The sequence below is a fragment of the Emiliania huxleyi genome, assembly GCF_000372725.1.
Source record: "Emiliania huxleyi CCMP1516 unplaced genomic scaffold EMIHUscaffold_540, whole genome shotgun sequence".
In the NCBI taxonomy this organism is placed as follows: domain Eukaryota; phylum Haptophyta; order Isochrysidales; family Noelaerhabdaceae; genus Emiliania; species Emiliania huxleyi.
This window is the reverse complement of record NW_005197944.1, coordinates 14,282-35,714: the sequence shown is the minus strand read 5'-3', so window position 1 is coordinate 35,714 and position 21,433 is coordinate 14,282. Positions and strand designations below refer to the sequence as shown.

The 21,433-nt window shown below is 67.5% G+C and overlaps 4 protein-coding genes across 4 annotated transcripts in view; 2 read left to right on the top strand and 2 right to left on the bottom strand.

Annotated features, from left to right (window-relative positions):
• Positions 1-5,300, bottom strand: part of EMIHUDRAFT_470743 (hypothetical protein) — a gene marked incomplete at both ends in the record, with an annotated part of 6,839 nt that extends 1,539 nt beyond the window's left edge. The window contains 4 exons of the mRNA XM_005765696.1: positions 184-882; positions 3,244-4,416; positions 4,584-4,778; positions 5,007-5,300. Coding sequence (XP_005765753.1) covers positions 184-882; positions 3,244-4,416; positions 4,584-4,778; positions 5,007-5,300 — 2,361 coding nt within the window. The remainder of the gene's footprint in view (positions 1-183; positions 883-3,243; positions 4,417-4,583; positions 4,779-5,006) is intronic.
• Positions 5,301-5,960: 660 nt separating this feature from the next.
• On the top strand, positions 5,961-6,718 carry EMIHUDRAFT_371128 (Hypothetical protein; the record flags this gene model as incomplete). The annotated part of the gene is made up of 2 exons (XM_005765695.1): positions 5,961-6,023; positions 6,045-6,718. Coding segments are annotated over 2 exons (352 nt in total), but the record flags the coding sequence as incomplete, so codon positions are not given.
• Positions 6,719-9,641: 2,923 nt separating this feature from the next.
• On the top strand, positions 9,642-9,955 carry EMIHUDRAFT_246971 (hypothetical protein; the record flags this gene model as incomplete). Its single annotated transcript, XM_005765694.1, has 2 exons — positions 9,642-9,707; positions 9,785-9,955. 2 exons carry the CDS (start codon positions 9,642-9,644, stop codon positions 9,953-9,955), a joined length of 237 nt encoding a protein of 78 aa, XP_005765751.1.
• A 6,452-nt stretch (positions 9,956-16,407) lies between these two features.
• Positions 16,408-20,606, bottom strand: EMIHUDRAFT_419681 (translation initiation factor IF-2). The gene is made up of 11 exons (XM_005765693.1): positions 20,491-20,606; positions 19,938-20,310; positions 19,740-19,780; positions 19,467-19,563; positions 19,306-19,397; positions 18,847-19,089; positions 18,287-18,397; positions 18,087-18,212; positions 17,792-17,953; positions 17,268-17,456; positions 16,408-17,011 (listed from the first exon to the last, which is right to left on the bottom strand). Exons 1-11 carry the CDS (start codon positions 20,569-20,571, stop codon positions 16,790-16,792), a joined length of 1,737 nt encoding a protein of 578 aa, XP_005765750.1. The 5' UTR covers positions 20,572-20,606; the 3' UTR covers positions 16,408-16,789.
• Positions 20,607-21,433: the final 827 nt, after the last annotated feature.

Sequence of the window (21,433 nt, the reverse complement as noted above, 5' to 3'; positions counted from 1 at the left end):
AAAAAGAAAAAGAGGGACTCGGCAGATTCAACCGTCTGCGCGCGGGCGATCGACAGCGGGAGCGCGAGCGAACGTAGACACATGGCTATATCAGAAACGGGAGCACCACGGTGCGCAGCAGCTTCCTGGAGCCGTACTCCTGGTCGATGAAGAGCACATCGAGGTGAGGAAGATCTTGCGGACCAGGTCGAGCACCTCCCAGAAGAGGAAGCCGGCAGAGTAGTCCCGCCAGAGGAAACTCGTCGCGCGGGAGAGCGGCGTAGCGCGCTGCGCAGCCACGGGCTTGCGGACGCGGAGCAGCAGCGCCAAGAAGCCGAGCGGCACGAGGACGGGCCAGAGGGCGAAGAAGGCCCAAAAGTACGGCGCGAGTCCGCTAGTCTTGTCGTCCCACGTCGGGCCGTCGTCGCACGTGAGCGAGGGGTCGGCGAGCAGGTAGCTGATCCGCTGGCCTGTGGCGTCGTCGTAGCCAAAGGACTCGCACAGCCTCGCGCTGAAGATGGAGCGCGAGACGGAGGGAAGCGCGAGGTAGAAGATGAAGATCGCCCAGTAAAGGAGGCGGCCGAGCAGCTGGTGGTCGAATGCCTGCTCGACGTTGGGAACCGCCGCCGCCGCCACAATGGCGAGCGACACGAGGGCGACGGCGACGTACGGCCAGATCCCTGCGACGAGCAGCCGCGTGCTCATGGCTCCGAGGCAGCGGCCGGGGATGGCAACATCGAACAGGTCCAGGCTGAACAGCTTGAGCATGTTGAGCCAGCGCGTAAAGTGCTCGTCAAGGCGGACGCCGTAGACGACGCCGAGGATGCTGCTCGCCTGGTAGAAGCTGACGAGGACCTTGAACTTGGGCTGCAGGCCGACCGCGGACTCGATGCGGGTGGCCCGCTGCCGGAGGCGGCGGGAGAGGGGGAGGCGGCGGAGCCCAGCGTAGGCGGCGGCGAGCACAGCGATGACGATGACAAAGAGGAGGAAGACGCTGACGGAGCGAGCCGTCGAGGGGCAGGCGACGCAGCGCCCCGCGGCAGAGCTAAAGTAGTCCGAGTCCGCGACGCAGACCTCGCAGAGCGGGCCGGTGTGGCCGGCGGTGCAGTACGGGTCGTCATCTCCGTCGGTGAGGTGGCGGCGGCGGGAGGGCTGGCCGGAGCCACCAGAGCACGTCTCTGAGTCACAGTGGTGAAGCTCCGAGGTGGCGTTGGAGGCGCGCCAGTAGCCGACGTGCACGCCGAGGGACGCGAGAGCGGTACCGGCGCTACAGTTGGCGTTGGGTGGGCACGGCTTGCAGTGCTCGGTTGGGTTCTGGAAGACGTCATCCGGGAGGGCGCTCGCGTCCTTCAAGTAGAAGTCGTTTTTGCAGATGGAGCAGGTGACATCGCCGCTCTTAGAGCTGAGGGGGTGGGGGCAGGGAGTGCACTGCGAGAGGCCGTCGCTCGCCGCGTAGGTGCCCGCCTCGCACTCCTCGCAAGCGGTAGTGGAGGCTGCGAAGTTGCCTTTCGGGCACAGCTCGCACGTGGACATGTTGGCTGACGAGGCGATGCTGCCTGGAGAGCACACGGCAGGCGCGGCGCCACCTCCTGCGCACGACGAGCCGGCAGGGCAGGCGAGGCACTCGGGGTCGCCGTCGGCGTCCGTCACGTTGGCGGACGTGCCCGCCTCGCACTGCGCGTCCAGCTCGCGCGACGAACCCAACGGGCAATACTTGCCAGACGCGCAGCGGACGCAGGCGGCCTGGCCGGGCTCGCTCTGGTAGTAGCCCTGGGCGCACAGCTCGCACTCACTCTGCCCGGGGCTGGCGCCAAAGCTCCCGGCGCGGCAGCTTTTGCACGTGCCGCTGCTGTTTGCGCCGGTGGTCGGGCTGAAGGTTCCGAGGGGGCACTGCTGACAGGCATCGGACGAGCTGCTGCCCTCCTCCTCATTGTACGTCCCCGCACGGCACGGCGTGAAGCCGCCGCCGCATTCCTCGGTATTATCGCAGAACCCTCCCGCGTCACACCTGTCGCATGAGGTTTGCCCGCGCTCTGGCTGGAATCGGCCGGGGGGGCACTGTTTGCACTCGGTCCGACGCGTCTCGTTTTGGTATCGGCCCGCAGGACACTCGAGCGCTTGAACGGTGCCTATGTGCCGGCAGAAGCTTCCCGCGGGGCAATCCGTACAGCCCGTCGCGTTGAGCTGGTTCGCGAATGTGCCGGCCGGACAGGCGTCACAGCTGTCTGCGCCAGGATTGGACTGGCTGTGCCCCGGAGAGCACGGGATGCACGACTCGGCACTGGCTGCGCCGGTGACGGGCATGTAGAAGCCCGCTGCGCAGGGTGTCGGTGTCACTGTGCCCTCAAGACAATACCTGCCCTGCGGACACGGCCCACCGCACGTGGGGGTGATGTGAGAGGTAGTTGTCCCCACTGATCCCGCCGCGCAGAGGTTGGCGCAGCCCTCAAAGTCGCCCGAGACCTCTCCGACTGTTGACGACCACTGACCGAGGTTGCACTCCCAAGTGATGGCTGAGGGAAAGAAAACGGTGCTCGTGCTGTTTCCCACGAACCGCGTGCTGCTCAGCGTCGACACCGCGTCAAAGGTCGGGCCAGACTCGTATGCGATGGCAGCGCCGACGGTGGCGTCGTTGTCAACGAAGGCGGCGCCTTGGATGGCAAACGTCGCGTCGCGGACAAAGAGTCCACCGCCCGATGCCGAGGCGCTGGAGGTGGCCGCGCACGTTGTGATCGTGGAAGCGGTCAGGGCGTGATCGCCAGATCGCAACGAGAGCCCACCGCCGCTTGCACGCTTGTGGCCGACGGCGGCGCAACGAGCGACGGTGACGGATGTCAACTCGACGTGGGGCGGGAGCTGCGGGTCACGCTGCAGGTACAAGTAGGATATTGGCCAAGCGCGCAGCGCACCGTCGTAGCCGACAGTGGCGATGCGGCTCCCGTCGGGCGAGTAGGCGACCGAGGAGATGCTGCTGCTGTGTGCGTTCAGCCTCTGCAGAGGCGGCGAGGACAGGTCTGAGGCGGCCCACACGCGCAGCGCATTGTCGCTGCCGACCGTGGCGATGCGGCTCCCATCGGGCGAGTAGGCGACCGAGAAGATGATGCTGCTGTGTGCGTTCAGCCTCTGCAGAGGCGGCGAGGACAGGTCCGAGGCGTCCCACACGCGCAGCGCCTTGTCGTTGCCGACCGTGGCGATGCGGCTCCCATCGGGCGAGTGGGCGACCGAGGTGATGCTGCTGCGGTGTGCGTTCAGCTTCTCCAGTACCCTGTCAATCGCCATCTCGTTCGAGGCGTCGATGGCGCCGCCGTACGCCGCGCCGTCGAGCGAGACTACACTCGACCCCTCGATCGACGACTCGGTCGCAATCAAAGTCCCGCCGTGCCGCACCTTGACCGCCCCGCCGCTCGCCTGCGCACCGCCGTTGACGAGGTGCACGCGCTCGAGCTCGAGCGTGCCGCCAAAGGCGACGTCAAAGTGGCGGGAGCAGTTCATGGCGTCGAGGGTTGCGCCGGCGCCCACGCTCCGCAGAGTCATGTGCACGGAGTGCACGCGAAGCTGCGAGCAGACGGCCCACTCGAGGCGGGCTCCCTCTGGCAGCTCGACGACGAGGTCGCCAGGCTTGCCGGTTTGGTTGTTGACCGAGTCGCGGAGCTCGGTGAAGGTGCTTGCGGCGTAGGTTGGTGGCGGAGAGATCGGCAGTAATGGTGGAAGAAGCGGCGGTAGCGGGGGCAGCGACGGCGGCGGCGGCGGCGGCGGAAAGGGTGGCGACGGCGAAGAGGGTGGCGGTAGTGGAGGCAGCGGCGGCAGCGATGGCGATGAGACGGAGCAATCAATGCCACCGTAGAGTATGCACTCTTCAGCGTCCACGGGCCCGTAGGTAGGATCGTAGGGATAGCATCCCGAAGGGATCCCATCGACGCACTCGACGCACTTGCACGCGACGCACTCGCCACACACATCTTGCGCGGCCGCCCTGCCGACGAGCAGCGCGGCGGCGGCCACACGGACGTGTGCGGCGGTTGGCTTGAGCAGCAAGGCTCCCGCGCCGACGAGGCCCGTCTCGACCAGCCTCCGGGCCTGCCAAGCTGCGTCGGCCGCACACGAGTCGGGCACGATGCTGTTGACGGATAGGAGACCCGACATGGCGCCGCGCCCCCGAGTATTCAAGGCCTCGTAGGCCACGCCGCACAAGCCGACCATTGCGACAAAGTAGAAGAAGAAGAAGAAGATCTGAGTGCTGCCAGTCAGTGCCACGACCTCGTTCTCCTTGGCGCGCCTCGAGCGCTTCTGGCCGTCGACCTTGTCGGGGCCAGTCTTGCTGGCCGAGGAGCCGCTCCACGACAGCGCCACGACAGAGAAGCCCAGGCACCCCATGAGGGCACCGATGAGGAGGGGAGAGCTGCCGGCCGTGTTCGTCTCGGCCGTGTTGATCTCCGCCTGCGGAAAGGCAAGCGCGTGCGACAGTCCGTCACGCACGCTGGAAGAGGCGCGATGAGTGAAAGCGAGTGGCTTGGCATGGCACGCAGGGCAGGCCGTGCGGCAGGCAGGCCAGAGGGGTGTGACGGGTTGGCGATACGCGATGCGGCGGCGCGGCAGAGAGCAACGCTGATCGCCTGGTCCACGCTGATCGCCTGGTTCACGCTGATCGCCTGGTCCACGCTGATCGCCTGGTCCGCGCGCTCCATGCCAGGGGCGGCCCAGCAGCCGGGTGGCTCCCCGGACTCGAGCACGAGGGAACCCACAAGGCGGTACCAGGGAGCGCTGCCGGTCGTGTCCATGTCGGGTGCCTCGCTCTCTCCCTGAGAAGGGAGAGGGGGGGGTTCCGTCAGGCGCGCAGGAGGAGGCGCGATGAGTGATAGAAGCGAATGCCGCTCAGAGCAGTCAGGGCAGCGCTCAGAGCAGTCAGGGCAGGGTAGAGCGGCGCATGAGGTGTTCTAGAGGGGCGAAGGGTGGGCGAATACGCAGTGCGGCGACGTGGCGAGTGCACTGCGGGTCGCCGATGCCTGGTCACTCCGCTCGAGCTCGACCTGCTCGACCTCGAGGTCGGCGCGGTCAACGGAGGCGCAGGCGCCCCGCCAGTCGGGAATCTCACTCGAGAAGGAGAAGAGGTCAGTCGACCCACGAGGGGTGGCCACCGCATCGGGCGGTGCCTCGATCTTGTGCTCCTGGCTTGTGGCTCGAGAAGCGTTTGCCGGTCTGTCAATCGCCCGCCGCTCACCGCCAGCGCGGGGAAGAGAGGTGTTGACGAAAGCTGTCGGGCTCGAGATGCTCGACCGGCGTGCGGCAACAGCGGAGACTAGGAAGGCCAGTGTGAAGGCCATTGGCAAACGGTGAGGGCTTTGGGCGTCCTGGATCGCCAACGCGTCCTGGATCGCCAACGTGTTGGATCAAGGCGTCAAGGTGGCAAATCCATCGCACGCTTCGGAGTATACCGACGGAAGCCGAGGCAGAAAGGTTTCTCATTTTTCTCCGCTTTTCTTCACAGGATTTTCCTGTGAAGAGAGACGTAGAGAAACAGATCTTTCAAACTCGGTGTCGAACCACCACCCCGGCTCGCCGGCGTACCCGTTATCATTTCCCCCCTCGGTCCCCTCCCCCGGGTACTCCAACCTCAACCTCCGACGGGGCGGCTCCGGGTTCCCCCAGGTCCGCGCGGGTCCGTACGGTGACCGCCACGCCGGCGGCGGGGGCGGAGGCGGTGGCGGGGGTGGCGGGTACGGCGGCGGTATTGGCGGCCGCAGCGCTTGGTGTGGAGCCTCAGGGGCGGCCCCTCGACCCAGCGGCCGTTCCAGCGGTGGGGGCAGAAAGAAAGAAAGAAAACAGACAGGCCAAGGGAGGGATGGGAGAACGGCACGCCGCCACCACACAGGGATTTTAAGGAGAGGAGTGTGATGCGCTAGCCGTCGAGCGGTGGGGGCGGAGGCGGTGCGCGCAGAAAAAGTGTTTTCTTTCGGCAGGTCTTCCGCCATCAAGACTATCTGATGCAGCAGGGCCTCCCAGAGAGCCTCGCCGCCAGCCTCGTCAGGCTCCGAGCCGTGCGGCAGCGCTCAGCCGAGGTTAACAACTTCAACTCGCGCGTGGATGCGGTTGAGAGCGAAGTCATGCAGGAGGTGACCCGTTTGCAAGACGAGCTGCGCCGGCAGCAAGAGCAAGGCCGAACGCTGGCACAGCTCAGCTTCAGGCCCGACGTCAAGCTGCTCTCTCTCGATGGCAATACTGCCGTTCCTGCGCTGCGGCACGTGCTCACAAGCAACTCGCGCGTCCTGGAGCGCATGTTCGCCGCGCACACTGCCGAGGCTCAGAGTGGCACCATCAAGACGGAGGCGACGCTCTCTGTCCTCGAGCACGTCATGAAGTCGCTACACTGCGCGGCCTGCGCAGACGACGAGGCGGATGCGGTCGTCCTGCTCGGCGCCTGCGAGCTCGCGGCTCGGTGGGAGCTCGGCGCAGTGTTTCGCTCCACAGCGTCTGCCCTGCGAAACAAGTTGGACGCACGCTCGGCGGCGCTGGTCCTCGCCGCCGCCGACAAGCACGTCGAGGCTGACGCCGCGAGCGCAGGCTGGCAGAAGCTGCGCGAGGATGCCGCGGCGGCGCTTGCACGCCTCATGCCGATGGGCGCGCTGCAGCCCGCCTTCAAGACGCTGGGCCTCAGCTCCATCCTCGAGGTTGTCAGCAACGTCACGGAGGACACGGTGACCGTGCCGGACCTCGCCATTGACATCACGTCGCCCGGCTACACCGGCAGCCAAATCGATTTCTTCGGCCCGCTGAGCAAAGACCTCGTTTGGCGGCCTCGCGACCGAGATGGAGTCAAGTTTGACGAGCATTGGCTCTGGGCGAGCATTGGCTTTGGGCGAGGAGCCATTGACGACGGCTCTCTCGGCCTCTACATGAAGAACGTGGGGCACGTCGCGGGCAAGCAGGTGGAGTTCGCCATCAAAGCCAACAACAAGGAGTGGAGGGGCGACAACGATGCCGGGATGTCTACGTTGCCGGCGGGGCAGGGCTTCGGCTGGCATGACTTCCTCTCACCCCAGGAGATCCCGACCGCCGCCGTAGAGGGCAAGATCACCGTTCGCGGCACGGTGACCGTCCCCGCACGGCAGCGCAAGGCCGACGTCCTCAACATGTGGCTCCTCGCCACCGAGAGCGTCAACGAGCCCCTTTCCCCCGCCGAGCTGCTCCTCTGCTTGCGCGCGCACGCGTGCGACTTTAACGCCGCGGCCGCCGACACGAGCGCGCTCAAGGAGCAGCTCAGCGAGCGGGGGCTGGACACGTCGGGCGGCGTCAACACTCTGCGGACGCGGCTTCGGGACGCCATGCACGCGGCGCTGCCCGTGGCATCCCCGCCATCGCGGCTCCGCCATCTCGGCTCCGCGTGCCACGCGCTCGCCGAGCTGACGGCAGTGTTCCTCCCTAAGGCCGTCGCGGACGGCAGCCTGTTTGAGCTCGACGCAGCGTCCTTCTCGATGGTGCTCGCGCAGGACAAGCTCGTCGTGGCCAGTGAGAGCGCCGTCCTCGAGCACGCCCTGCGCTGGGCGTCGCGTGCGGGCCGCACGGAGGAAGTAGTGAGCCGCGTGATGCCGCTCGTGCGCTTCCCGCTCGTCTCACTGCTTCGCCCCTCCGCCGCGCTCAAGCGGCTGCAGCAGGGCAACGCGGTGGTGGCCCAGCTGATCAAGGAGGCGCTCGCGCTGCAGGTCAAGCCTGCGTCGGCGGTGACGACTTTCGTGCCCACCAGGCACCGCCTGATCGAGGGCGTGCTGCCCGACGACACCGACGACGTGCCGCGCGCCAAGCGCCGCAAGTACTGCAAGGACGACAAAGTGGCGGCGGTGGACCCCGCCGAGGCGATCTTCGCCACTGCCTTTTGAGAGAGGCAAGGTGGCGGCGGTATTGTACCATCATGTACCACAGATATATAGACGGAGGTACGCGGTCGGAGATCCTTCTACTCTGTCTATCTACTGTCTTGTACGTATAAAAAAAGAAAGAAAGAAAACAGACAACCCAAGGGAGGGATGGGAGGACGGCACGCCGCCACCACACAGGGATTTTAAGGAGAGGAGCGTGTGGTGTTAGCCCTCGCCCACCCTAAGCCTTACCCTTCAGGGGTCATGCAAAATAAATCTGAGAAATATTCGCGGGCGTATCTAGATACAAGTCCGCGCACAAAATCCGTCAGCAGTGCTCCTCCGGGAAGGTACGTAAGAGCTACATACACTGAAAATGATTTTCGGCCGGCCGCAGGTCGGGTTGGACGCGGCTGTTTCGGCCGGCGGTCGGGGTCGAGTATCGCGCACTGCTATTGGAGACTGAATGAACACACATGGCACTTTTGACACGACGCACGACGAAACGACAGTCCGACACAGATCACAGATCACAGTGTGTGGGCATGCGGACCGGACTCGACCCGGCGCAGCTCACATCGCAAGAGTGGCACGTCGCCACAGGCGTCCACGGGATTCGGCGCCTCATCACTGGACGGGCCGGCCCGCCTTGAGCAGCTCGTTGGTCTCTCGCTGCGCGGCGAGGAGGTCCTTGAGCAGAGACGTCTGCTCCTCGAGCAGCGGCGCGAGCACCTTGGTGCCGTCCGAGGGGACCGACGACAGTGGGAAGCGGCTCGGCGGCGCGTCACCGCCACGATGCATCGATACGGCCATCGGGGCGACGGTGCCGTCGACACCGTCCACCGGCTCGCCGCGCTTCATCGCCCAGACATCGCTCTTGAAGAGGTCGGGGTCCTTGAGCCCGCGCAGCGTCAACTCGTGCTTCTCCACGGCTGGCCCATCGCTTGACGAGGCTACGAAACCCGACGAGGCCGTGTCGACGTGAACGACCTTGAACGTGCGCGGCACCAAGTAGCAGCACGCGCCCACCGAGCCTGCCGGCTCCTCGATGTCGCAGTCGGTCATCTTGTCGAATGGAATTGTCTTCGAGGTGCGGCCCACCTCCTGGCAGTCGAGACGGCATGCGGCGTGGTGGCGGTCCACGACGTACTTGATGCCATCGCGTGTGATGGCGAGATGCGTGGCGTTGGTCGCATCACGGACGTTTGGAACGGTGAGGCATGAGTACGTTGCGCATCCGAGCAGCGCGAACGGTAGCGTGGGTGGGAAGAACGCCATGCCGACGAAGTTGGACCATGCGACCTCTGTATCGAAGGCGGCAACCGCGTCGTAATCGATCTCGTACGTCTTGAGCACGTCTTGGCCGTCGAAGAAGTGGTCCTTGAAGTCGGTCGCGGGGCCCGCGATGTGCCGGCCCTCGGCGAGGAGCGGCGAAGAGCCTGTGTTTTCCATCGGGGCGTCCGACGTGAGTGATCGACAATCCGGTCCTGGGCCGCGCGCGCCGACGAGACGCCGAACGAACGGATCGCGGGGACAGTGGCAGAACGGGCCGATGAACAAGAAAAAGCTCGCAACACCAATCCGGACACAAGGTATGTCGCCGCGCCGAAGAAATTTTTGCAGATTTTCTTCTTGATTGCCTCAAAAATCCATCCTGAAACTTCGCCGAAAAGACGGAAGAGAGCGAATCATTCTGTGAATTTTCTCCTTGACGTTCCTCTGCGCTCTGGCCCGCCGCGCTCTCCCTGTCCTAGCGGCCGTGACTCATCTGCTTCGGGCAGCATCGGTGTTCTTTGAGCTCTTTCTGAGCCGATGGTGCTTCCACTGGTTGCACCACGCCCTGTCTGCACCGTGCCGATGAGCCGCGCTGCCCTGGCGGTGCACGAGGCCGCCTGCCAGATGATCGACGAGCACCGGCGCGCGTGGGAGGGAGCCATTGCGTCCGCTGCGCGGAGCCAGTCTACGCGATGGAGCGGCAGCTCGCGAGGACGCACCGCGGCGACAACCTCATCTTTCACAAGGCCTGCTTTCGGTGCGAGGACTGCGGCACGCTGCTGCGGCCAGACAGCTGGGAGGTGCACGGGGACGCGGCGGCGCTCGATGCTGGACGCGGCGCCCTGTTGTGACGAGTCCACTTCGCGGCGCGCGTGCAGGCCGAGGGAGGGAACTCTTCATAGAGGAACGATCTCGGTGGCGCTCTGACAGCGCCAACAGCATCTAGAGCCCTGTCCCCTGGGTGGGAAAGCATCGGCGCGCGGCTCTCTTGTCGGTGCGCGCTTGCTATATTTTTGTCGGTGCTCGTCTTGTCGGTGCAGACAGGGCCCGGCACGGTGCAGACGCGCGCGCGAGACGTGCAGACAGGGTTGCCAGGTGAGAGCGAATGGCGCGGTTCACACCTCGCACAACAGAGAGAGAGATGCGCTCTGCATGGTGGGACATAAAAGAGAGCGAGTACTTGGGCGAGTAGGCCGTGCGGTCAACGCTGCCGCGCGCGACTTTGCGCGCGAGGCGGCGCAGCTTGAGAACGGCGGTGGGCGAGAAGCCGCCGCCGAACGTCTCGTGGAGCAGCAGGTTGAAGTTGCCTTGCGCTTGACAAAAACGAAAAAGATCGCGTCGTGGTAGAAACCGCGATGCGCCTTGACGTGGCCGTCCGCCAGCTTGGCGCGCCGGGAGGTGGCTCGTTGTGCGAGTATATGGGACACGATGTCTCAAATATGAGGGGTTTTGACTCGACGCTATCCCTGGCAGCTCTAATGACCAGGATCAGTAGTGCTATGATAGAGGCTGCCCATACTAGCGCAGGAGCTGCCACACTCGCCCGGACCGTCCCCCTCTGGGGCCGGTTCCGCAGCCCGCGAGAGCCGACAGCGGGGCCGTGCCGCGGGTGCCTACTGCCGAGTGCCACAAACACTGCGCCGTCCCGCCACCACCTACAGGCTATCTTGTGTGATGGTTGGGATGTCCAAACGCCACCATCTTGGCTCTTGCGACCTCAAACCCGCGAGCTGTATGGGTGGTCCTGACGTCGACAGACGCCCGAGGACCACGGTGAAGCTGAGCCGGAACGCGTCGACAAGTCTCGTCTGAGCCCGTGGCGGTCGCCGGCTGAGTCGCCGTGCACGGCCCGGTACCTCAGGCGTCACCTCCGCAGCCTCAGGTCTCAAACTCCACCACCTCCGCCAGGACGCCGTCGGTGGCACGCTCGGCGGCGAGTTTGTGGCAGCTCCACAGCGAGCGCGGCATCGAGCCTATTCGGTCTGGTCGGTTAGGCGCACTCCCTGGGTGCCAGGGAGTGCGCCGAACGCGCGAGTGGTGCGTCCTGGCAGCCCGCGCTGGCTCCGGAGCTGCCACAAACTCGAGACACGCTTTTTTCGGACATTTTCGACGCTTTTGTCCCACTAGCTGAGGGGCTCGCTAAACGCTCGCCGAGCTCCATGCTGTGCAACACCACCTCCTCACTAATCGTCAGGGGCGCGGAGAGCGCAGTGCACTGCGGTGAGGCTGCGCCGCGGGGGCTCGCCCCCTGCACCGCGCTCAGAGCGGCGTAGGGGAGAGGGCGGTCGGTGGCGGCGGCGGCGAGGCGCGAGGCGGTGGCGGCGGTGGTGCGGGCGGCGGGATGACAGGGGAGGCGGCGGGATTGACAGGGGAGGCGGCGGCCACGAGCGGAGCGGCGCGAGAAGGGGGGGGGGCGGCGGCGAGGCGCCGGTGAGCGAGGCGCCCGCGCCATCAGAGGGACGCGCCGCTGCGAGATGGAGGGCGGCGGTGACGGAGGCGAGGCGCGAGGCGGCGGCGGCGGCGGCGGCGGCGGCGGCGGCGGCGGCGAGAACGGCGGCACCGAGTCTCGGTGAGCGGCGGCGGGAGGAGGAGCAGCGGCGGCGCTCGCTCGCTGTTGACGGGAGCGCTTTTGAGCCTGGGAGCCCATGCCACTGCGACCGGCGTGCCCGGGAACGGAGATCGCGCGCGCGCCGCCACTCACGACGCGCGCGCGATCTTCGCGGAGTCGGGTCCCCAGAGGGAAGCGGTCTTCTCGGCCGACGTCCAGCGGCGCGCAAGGAAGCAGGCGCAGCGGAGGCGGCCTAGCACCGGCTCGGCGCCGGGCGGTTGCGCTGCCCGCGAGCCGCGTCCTGAGCCTCGGCAGCGCGCTGCGCGGCGCGGCGCTCGCGCTGCTGCGGTGCCGAGAGCGGCATGATGGATCGCCAGCTGAAGCTCGAGACTCCTCGGGTCCGCGAGTTCTGGGGGTCACGGGGATAAGTCGCGGACGACGCGAGGCCCTTATATCTTTAGATATACTCGCACAACATGCCAGGTGTTAAAGCCGTAAAGGTAATGACATCACTCCAAGTGCTCCAAGAGCGGCATCAGAAAGCAGTGTTTCTGTTTGTTTGGAGTGACTTAACACAGGCTGGTTTGTTTGGAGTCACTTAACACAGGGGTCAAAGGGGGGTCGATTAGAGGGCGGGCCTCATGTGCGGGTCATGGTTTGTGCAACACATTTACTACGCATGCTCTACCCCAGTGCAACCCAGGGAGCTCACGGACGGACCTGCAAGCAGTCCGATCCAGTTAGTACTAAACAACAGGAGAGGCCGCCGCGGCGGTGCCAAGGTGAGAGGGGCCACCACAGTGCTCCCCTACTCCGTCTCGCGCGTGATCGCGAAGCGCAGCACGCACGTGACAAAGTCGCGCGCCGCGATGCCGTTCGTGTTTCCTGCCGAGTCGAGATGGTGCCGCTCGTGGATCTCGTAGAGCGAGACGACGAGGAGCGCCGCCCGCGCGCGGGCCGCCGCGGGGAAGAGCGAGTGGCTTGCCGGCGACCACGGCGCCGCCGCCCGCCGGACCAGCGCCGCCACCTCGCCCTCGCCGCCCGCGGTGCGCTGCAGCGGCGTCGGCTCGCCCTCGTGCAGGCTTGCGCCGCTGCGCAGCAGGGAGAGAGCGCGGGCGGCGGTGAGGGTCTCAAGGTGCGCGAGCGGCGTCCAGCCGCGGCTGGCGACCAGCCAAGCGGCGAGGTCGGCGTGGCCTTGACGGTTCGCGACCTCCTCGGGCGTGCCGAAGGGCGGCACCGCGGCGCGGGAGGCGCCGTAGGAGGAGAGGAGCTTGGCGACCTCGAGGTGGCCCTGCTGGCACGCAACGAGCAGCGGCGTGACGCCGTTGTTCGTCGCTTGGCCGACCGCCGCGTTGGCCTCGAGGAGCAGCTGGGCGCACTCGAGGTGGCCGTTGTGGCACGCAATGAGCAGCGGCGTGGCGCCGTTGTTCGAGGCTTGGCCGACCGCCGCGCCAGCCTCGAGGAGCAGCTGGGCGATGTCAAGGTGGCCGTTCTGGCACGCCATGTACAGCGGCGTGGCGCCATTCTGCTTGGCTTGGTCCTTCGCCGCGCCCGACTCGAGAAGCAGCCGCGCGCACTCGACGTGGCCCTTCTCGCACGCGATGAGCAGCGGCGTGACGCCGTCGTTGCGGGCTTGGCTTGCCGAAGCGCCCGCCTCGAGGAGCAGCTGCGCGCACTCGAGGCGGCCCTCCTGGCACGCGATGTACAGCGGCGTGGCGCCGTCCTCATCGGCCTGGCTGATCGCTGCGCTAGCCTCGAGGAGCAGCCGGGCGCACTCGAGGTGGCCCTGCTGGCACGCGATGAGCAGCGGCGTGGCGCCGTCCTCCGCGGCTTGGTTGACTGCCGCGCCCGCCTCGAGAAGCAGCCGAACGATCTCGACGTAGCCGTTCTGGCACGCCATGTACAGCGGCGTGGCGCCGTCCTCCGCGGCTTGGTTGACTGCCGCGCCCGCCTCGAGAAGCAGCCGAACGATCTCGACGTAGCCGTTCTGGCACGCCATGTACAGCGGCGTGGCGCCTCTGGCGCTGGCCTGGTTGATCGCCGCGACCGCCTCGAGGAGCAGCCGAACGATGTCGAGGTGGCCTTGCTGGGACGCGATGTACAGCGGCGTGGCGCCGTCCTCCGTGGCCTGGTTGAGCGAAGCGCCAGCGTCGCGCAGCAGCCGGGCGATGTCGAGGTGGCCGTTCTGGCACGCGATGATCAGCGGCGTGGCGCCGTTCTGCTGGGTTTGGTTGGTTGCCGCGCCAGCCTCGAGGAGCAGCCGAACGATCTCGAGGTGGCCTTGCCAGCACGCAATGCACAGCGGCGTGACGCCGTTGCCGCAGGCCTGGTCGATCGCTGCGCCAGCCTCGAGGAGCAGCCGGGCGATCTCGGGGTGGTTGTTCTGGCTCGCGATGTACAGCGGCGTGGCGCCGGTCTGGTTGGCTTGGTTGATGGCCGCGCCAGCGTCGCGCAGCAGCTGGGCGCACTCGAGCTGGCCGTTCTCGCACGCGATGAACAGCGGCGTGGCGCCGCTCTCCTGTGCCTGGTTGATGTCAGCGCCAGCGTCGCGCAGCAGCTGGGCGCACTCGAGCTGGCCGTTCTTGCACGCGATGAACAGCGGCGTGGCGCCGCTCTCCTGGGCCTGGTTGATGTCAGCGTCGGCCTCGAGGAGGAGCTGGACGCACTCGGGGTGGCCGTTCTCGCACGCGATGAACAGCGGCGTGGCGCCGCTCTCCTGGGCCTGGTTGATGTCAGCGCCAGCGTCGCGCAGCAGCCGGGCGATCTCGAGGTGGCCCTTGTAGCACGCGACGAACAGCGGCGTGAAGCCTTCAGCGTTTGCATGAGCCACCGCCGCGCCAGCCTCGAGGAGCAGCCGGGCGACCTCGAGGTGGCCGAAGTGGCACGCCGCGAACAGCGGCGTGGCGCCCTCCTCCTCGGCTTGGTTGATGTCAGCGCCAGCGCCGCGGAGCAGCCGCGCGATCTCGAGGTGGCCCTTGTAGCACGCGATGAACAGCGGCGTGGCGCCTTCAGCGTCGGCCTGGTCGGTCGCCGCGCCAGCCTCGACGAGCAGCCGGGCGCACTCAATCTGCCCCTCCTGGCACGCGATATACAGCGCGGAAGCGCCGTCATCATTCGTCGCCCCGACGCTCGCGCCGCCTTCGAGCAGCAGCCGCGCCCCCTCGGCCTGCCCGTGCCGAATGGCCCAGGTGAGCAGCGTGTCCTGCCTGTCGGTGTCGTGCCGCGCGTCGAGCGTGCCGCGCGTCCGCCGCCCGGAGAGGAAGGCGCGCAGCCATGCCAGGTCGCCCCGAGCCAGGTCGGCGAGGCGGGTTGGGATGGCGCCGCTCATGCCGCCAGAAGAAAAACAAGCCGAAGAGCCCAGAAAAGTGCGACTTAGGGTGGAGAAAAAATCTTACTCGAGAAGGTGGGCGCACTCGAGGCCGTTGTTCTGGCACGCGATGAACAGCGGCGTGGCGCCGTCCTCACCGGCTTGGTCGACCGCCGCGCCAGCCTCGAGAAGCAGCGCGGCGATCTCGGGGCAGTCCTCCTGGCACGCGATGAACAGCGCGGCGCGGCCGGTGCCATTCGTCGCCCCGACGCTCGCGCCGGCTTCGAGCAGCAGCCGCGCCGCCTCGGCTTGACCGTGCCGAGCGGCCCAGGTGAGCAGCGTGTCTTGGACTTGTGGTTCTCGGTGTCGAGCCGCGCGTCGAGCCTGCCGCACGTCCGCCGCCCGGAGAGGAGGGCGCGCAGCCAGGCCAGGTCGCCAACCGCGAGGTCAGACGGTAGGCTAGGCCGCTCATGCCCGGCCTCGACGCTCATGCCGCCTTTTACCACCCGTTCAGGGTCGCTAGGCTGAGAGCGAGTTCGCGCTGCGCTAGGCTCAGACGGCGTGCGTGGGCCGCCGGGGTGAGGTCTGAGGACCCCGCACCGGCACCGCTCCTTCGCGGTTCGCGCATCGTTCGGGAGGTCAGCGTCAGGCTCGGCAAGCTTGTCGGTCGGGCTCTACCGCAGCCCTCAGCCGAAGCTGGGGCCGGTCCCGTAGGCCGTCCGTAGCCGAGAGAGCCCCCGCGAGCCGCGTCCCGATGAGAATTCGACGCCACGACGGGCGCGGGGTCGGCCGTCCGCGGTCGGCTCCGGGGCGGGGATCGGGGCCCCCGCCGGCGGATCTCGCTCCAAATCTCGCTCCAAATCTCGCTCCATCTCGCCCCATCTCGCCCCATCTCGCCCCATCTCGCCCCATCTCGCCCCATCTCGCCCCATCTCGCTTGCTGGCGGTAATGTGTTCGCTCACGTCGGGCACAGTTGTACTTTTAGCTTACTGGGAGAGAAGGGACCAAGGGAGAGGGCCGGTGCTGTCGGGTGCACTGTCGGGTGTTAGGTCTATTGTCGGGTGGTGAGCTGTCAGGGTGCTGTCTGCTGTCTGACACACACCAGCCACGTTTGTAATACCATAGAAGACCGCAGCCTATGTGTACCGTGTGCCTGTGCGGCTCTCGAGCCTCCCGACGGTCGACGTACAGATGTGCGCCTTTCGTGCTTCCAGCTGGCGAGGCAGGCCGAGGGCCGATCCAAGTGCCAACCAAGACGCAAGAGGCCGAGGAGCATGCAGGAGCCTGGACCCAGGGACTTGCAACTTAGTTACTTTGACCCATCTCGGTTCTCGCCCACGGCCACGCACCACGCAGCCCCAAGGCCCGCGGCCGCGCGCGCGCCGCCGCCGGGGGGCCGGGACACTCTCGCCTCTCGCGCCGTCGCGGGCGGGGGCCGGGGGCGGGCTTTTCAGAATCAGATTCCAGTTCGGGATCATCTAGACGACATTGCGAGATCTGCGCTCGGTGTCACGACTCGAGACAGCGTTGGATGTACACGCATATACGAACAGAGCTCTTTCCTCTCGCGGGCGCCTCGCGCCAGGCACCAGGTGACCAGGAGCAGCGAGGGCAGAGGGTGTCGCTCGAGTGCGCGAGCGATCACGGGCGCGAGGGCGGGCGGCAGAGGCCAGAGCTCCTCTCCGGGCGGCGTGCAGCTAGTCCCGAGCCCCAGCGCCGTAAGGCTCCCCCCCCCCCCCCCCTCCATGCATGCAGCCCGGCTCGCTGTGGGTTTCGGACCGGGGTGGGCCGGGGATCCCCTACCCCCGAGGGTGGGCGAGCCCCTGGCCTCAGTCGTCGCCGGGGGCGCCGCTCGGGTCGTAAGCCTCGACTCGGTCGTCGGCCTGCATCGTCTGGAAGCCCTCGAAGGCCATGCCGCACTCGGAGCCGGCGTCGATCTGCTCGACCTCGTCTTTGATGTAGCGCAGCGCGAGCAGCTTGCCCTCGTACACGACCGCGTTGCCGCGGAGGATGCGGATGTTGCTGCCCGCGCGCACGGTGCCGTCGAGCACCTCGCGGGACGAGGCGAGAGAGGAGGTGAGGTGGAAGGAGGTGAGGTGGAAGGAGGCGAGTCGGGGCGGGTGCTTTCGTGTTTCGTTTTGTCTCCCGCGCCTTGCAGAGAGAGAGAGAGAGAGAGAGAGAGAGAGAGAGAGAGAGAGAGAGAGAGAGAGAGAGAGAGAGAGAGAGAGAGAGAGAGAGAGGGAGAGGGAGAGAGGGAGAGAGGGGGAGAGAGAGAGAGAGCGAGGGAGGGAGAGGCGTGAGCAGCACCTTGCAGCCGGCCACTTTCCCGACGGCGCCAATCTTGAAGGTTTGCAGCACGTCCGCCGTGCCCGTGAGCGAGCCGAGCGCCTTGTTCGGCGGCGGTCGGATGTGGGTGCACATGAGCGCGCGCACGTCGTCGAGCAGGTCGTACACGATCGAGTACTCCTTGATCTCGACGTTGCACTGCTCCGCCGCCTGCGAGAGCGAGGGAGCGGCAGGCGGCGGTGCCGTCGCAGGACGAGGCAGAAGAGAACGACGCGACAGAGGGGGAAGTGACAAGGGAGAGAACGACGAGAGTGGGACGACCGCGAGGTGGCATGAAGGTTGCAGCGAGAATCGGCGAGGGGCTGCGAGGAGAGAGAGGAAGAGGCAGACGCCAAAGGGTGGGCGACGGCTAGCACCACCACTCCCCTCTCCTAAACATCCCTGTGTGGTGGCGGCGTGCCGTCCCGCCCCCCCCCCCCTTGGGCCCGGCGGCTTTCTTTCTTTCTCTCTGCTCCGCCGGCCTCCCGCGTCGGCCGCGCCGCCACCGAGTTGAAGCCGAGCACGACCGCGTTCGAGACGGACGCGAGCATGACGTCCTCGGCAGTGATGGCGCCCGCGCCCGAGCGCAGCACGCGCGTCCGCACGCGCAGCAGGTCGTCCGACACCTCAATCGACTCGAGCGACGAGCAAAGCGCCTCCGCAGACCCCTGCACGAAGGGGATGGGTTCGGGTACCGTGGGGGTAGGGGATGGGTTCGGGTCACGCGGGGGTGCGGCTGACCTGGGTTCGGGTACCGTGGGGGTAGGGGATGGGTTCGGGTCACGCGGGGGTATGGCTGACCTGCACGTCGCTCTTGACCACGAAGTCGAGCGTCTTGGTGGGCAGCTCCGAGGAGGGGCCCGACAGGAACGCGTCGCGGTCGGCGGTCGAGCGCGACGCGAAGAGCTTCGACGCCCGCGCGTCGCGCTGCAGCTGCTGGCGCACCTCGGCTATCTGGCGCGCCTATGTCTCCTTGGCGACTCGCCATGACCGGCACATACGAAGGAGTGGCTCGCGGAGCGTGTCACGATTGCCTTTGTCTCCTCGCCAGTCACGATGAACGCGTCGCCCGCCGCGGGGAGGCCTGCAGCCGCAAGGCCAGCACGGCGCGGCTTATAGGGCACGAAGGAGTTAGGGCGCGTCGGCAAGTGGGGCCACGTACTAACGAAGGCCGCTTCACCACCTTCCCACGCCGCGTCTGCCGCTCCCATTCTGGCTCAGGCCGCCCCGTGCTTGGTGGCGACACCGAGCCAGCTCGTGGCACTAGCTGGTGTTAGCGGAGTGCTGAGACCTTGGGGTAGGGTACCCTACCCTGCCCGGTACCCCGAACCCTGGCCCAGGCTCGAGAGACTCGGCGTCGCATATATCGGAGCCAGCCCCGCCGCGAATCGCGCGGGCCGTTGAGACCGACCAAGACATCTCGCTATCTCTCGCCACATCTCGCTACATCTCGCCACCTCTCGCTACATCTCGCTACCTCTCGCTATCTCGCTACCTCTCGCCACATCTCGCTGCATCTCGCTACCTCTCGCTACATCTCGCGCGGGCCGTTGAGACCGACCAGCTCGACGGCGGTCGACGGCCCCGACTCACTCACCTCCTCGTTTCGCTCGTCCTGCAGCCTCCGCACTCGGCCCCACTGCGCGCCGGCCACGACGATGTCGCCCACCCGCAGCGTGCCCTTCTGCACGAGCGCGGTTGCGACGGCGCCCTGGCCGAGCTGCTGCCGCGCCTCGACAACCACGCCGGCGGCGGCGCGGTCCGGGTTGGCCTTGAGATCGAGAAGCTCCGCCTGCAGCTGCACCTGCGAGAGCGGAGATGGGTTCGGGTACCGTGGGGGTAGGGGATGGGCTCGGGTACCGAGGGGGTGGGGTATGAGTCCCGCCTGCTCGAGCAGCTTGCCCCTATCTCCCCCTATCTCCCCGTATCTCCCCGTATCTCGCACCGGCTCGAGCGGCTTGTCCAGGCCGGTGCACTCTACCCCCACGGTACCCGAACCCATACCCCACTACAGCGGCACCTGCTCGAGCAGCTTGTCCAGGCCGGTGCGCGCGACGGCAGACACCTCGGCGGACAACACGTCGCCGCCAAACTCCTCGAGGACCACCTCGTACTCCAGCAGCTGCGTCTTGACCTAGGGTTAGGGTTAGAGGGTTAGGGTTAGGGTTAGGGTTAGGGTTAGCTCCAGCAGCTGCGTCTTGACCTGCGACGCGTCCGCCGCCGGCTTGTCCATCTTGTTGACCGCCACGACGATCGGCACGCCCGCCGCCTTTGCCGCCTGGACCGACGGCACCGCGGGGGTAGGGGATGGGTCCGGGTATGAGGGGTAGGGGATGGGTTCGGGTACCGTGGGGGGCTCGGGTACCGTGGGGGGTTGGGGGATGGGTTCGGGTACCGTGGGGGTAGGGCATGGGTTAGGATACCGTGGGGGGTAGGGGATGGGTGCGCGGGTACCTTGATCGACGACACCGTCTGCTCCTTGACGCCGTCGTCGCCTGCCATGGCCAGAGTGTCGCTGAGAGTGGTCTGGAGAAGGTCTGGAGCCAGGCTCCTCTGAGTCTGACGATGCGGCGCGCGGCGTCGCTGGGCACCCATCCCCTACCCACACTGGAGCCGAACCCTGGGGAGATTGCGATCTCGGGCGACGTATACCCGCAACGACGAGGATGACGATATCGGTGACGTTGGCGCCGCGCGCGCGCATCTCCGCAAAGGCGGCGTGGCCGGGCGTGTCAATGAAGGTGAGCGTGCCGCCGCCCTCGACGCTCACCCGCGACGCGCCGATCGCCTGCGTGATGCCTCCCGCCTCGCCCGCGGCGACGTCGGTCGTGCGCAGCGCGTCGAGCAGCGAAGTCTTTCCGTGGTCGACGTGCCCCATGACAGTGACGACGGGCGGACGGCGGACGAGCGACTCGGGCGGGTCCTCTTCCTCGACCACGCCCCACGAGCCCGCCTCCCCCTCCTCGCCCTCCTCGGCGCCGTCGCCCGCTCGCGACACGTCTGCGCCAAACGCCAGCGCGACCGCCTGCGGGAGGCGTCGCGGAAGTGTCTCGGCCGTGTCGCGGAAGTGTCTCGGCTGTGTCGCGGAAGTGTCTCGGCCGCGTCGCGGAAGTGTCTCGGCCGTGTCGCGGAAGTGTCTCGCGCCTCTGCGGCGGACTGAAGTGTCTCGGCCGTGTCTCGGAAGCGTCTCGGAAGCGTCTCGCTCCTCTGCGGTGTCTGCGTCGAGGGACTGAGTCGCCGAGGCGAGGACGCCGCGCTTCATGAGCACCTTGACCACCTCCGCCATCCCCACCTGCAGCTTCCCCGCCAGCTCGCTCACCGTGATGCTCTCGCCCAGCCGCACGCGCACCGGTCCCGTCGGCTCTACCGCCGCCGGCTGCCCCGCCGCACCGCGCCTGCCGCCGCCCTTCCTCTTGGGACGGGCGGCGCGTGCCGTCGCGAGCGGCGCGTCGTCGTCGCGATCGAGGAGCCCGCGCTTCCCCACCCGCCCCTTCGCGCCCTTCTTCGGCGCCCGATCCGACCCCAGCTCTCCCTTCTTCAGGTCCTTTCCGCCCACCTTGCGCCGCCGGCCCTGGTCAGAGCCCGGCGCGCCGTCGCCCGCGTCCGCGTCGGCCGGAGGGCCGGAGAGGCCCCCGTCGGCGGCCGGGATCGCGTCGTTCTGCATCCCGCCGCCCGGCCTCGCGGGCCCGCGGGAATCGCGCTGCTGCGGAGGCCTCGCCGGCGGCGGCGCCCGAGGCGGCGGCGGCGGCGGCCTGATTCGCTTGGCGTACATGGGATTGGTGAGGACGAGCGTCGCGCCGCGGCCGCGGCCGCCCGGCGACGAGCCTCGCGGCCCGCCGCGCCCCCTCCCTCTCGGGCGTGGAGGCCCTCTGCCCTCGCGCGGCGGCTGCCTCGGCGTCGGGCTCGCGTCTGCGGCCGAGCCGGGCTCCACGAGGCTCTGCAGCAAGAGGCCAGAGTGGCGCGAGACGGCCGACGTGCTGTGCACGGCTGGGCGGGCTATGCTGGAGTGCCAGCCGAGCGCGGGCAGGCAGCAGAGCGCGACGAGCGGCGTCATGTGCTCGGGCGATCTGGGCTGGGCACCAAAAAAATGAAAGCGCGCGAGAGGCGGCCCCTAGAGTGGACCTGAGCAACGATATGACTGGGTGGCA

Bases quoted from the DNA above. Each gene is read 5' to 3' on its own strand.
- EMIHUDRAFT_419681 (XM_005765693.1), bottom strand. From the start codon at position 20,571: ATGGCGGAGGTGGTCAAGGTGCTCATGAAGCGCGGCGTCCTCGCCTCG. The intron at 19,090-19,305 runs GTGCCGCTGTAG...CCGCTCTCGCAG, and splicing joins TGGACAAGCTGCTCGAGCAG to GTGCAGCTGCAGGCGGAGCT. The intron at 18,398-18,846 runs GTCGGTCTCAAC...GTGCCCTATAAG, and splicing joins CGTCGACCGCCGTCGAGCTG to CCGCGCCGTGCTGGCCTTGC.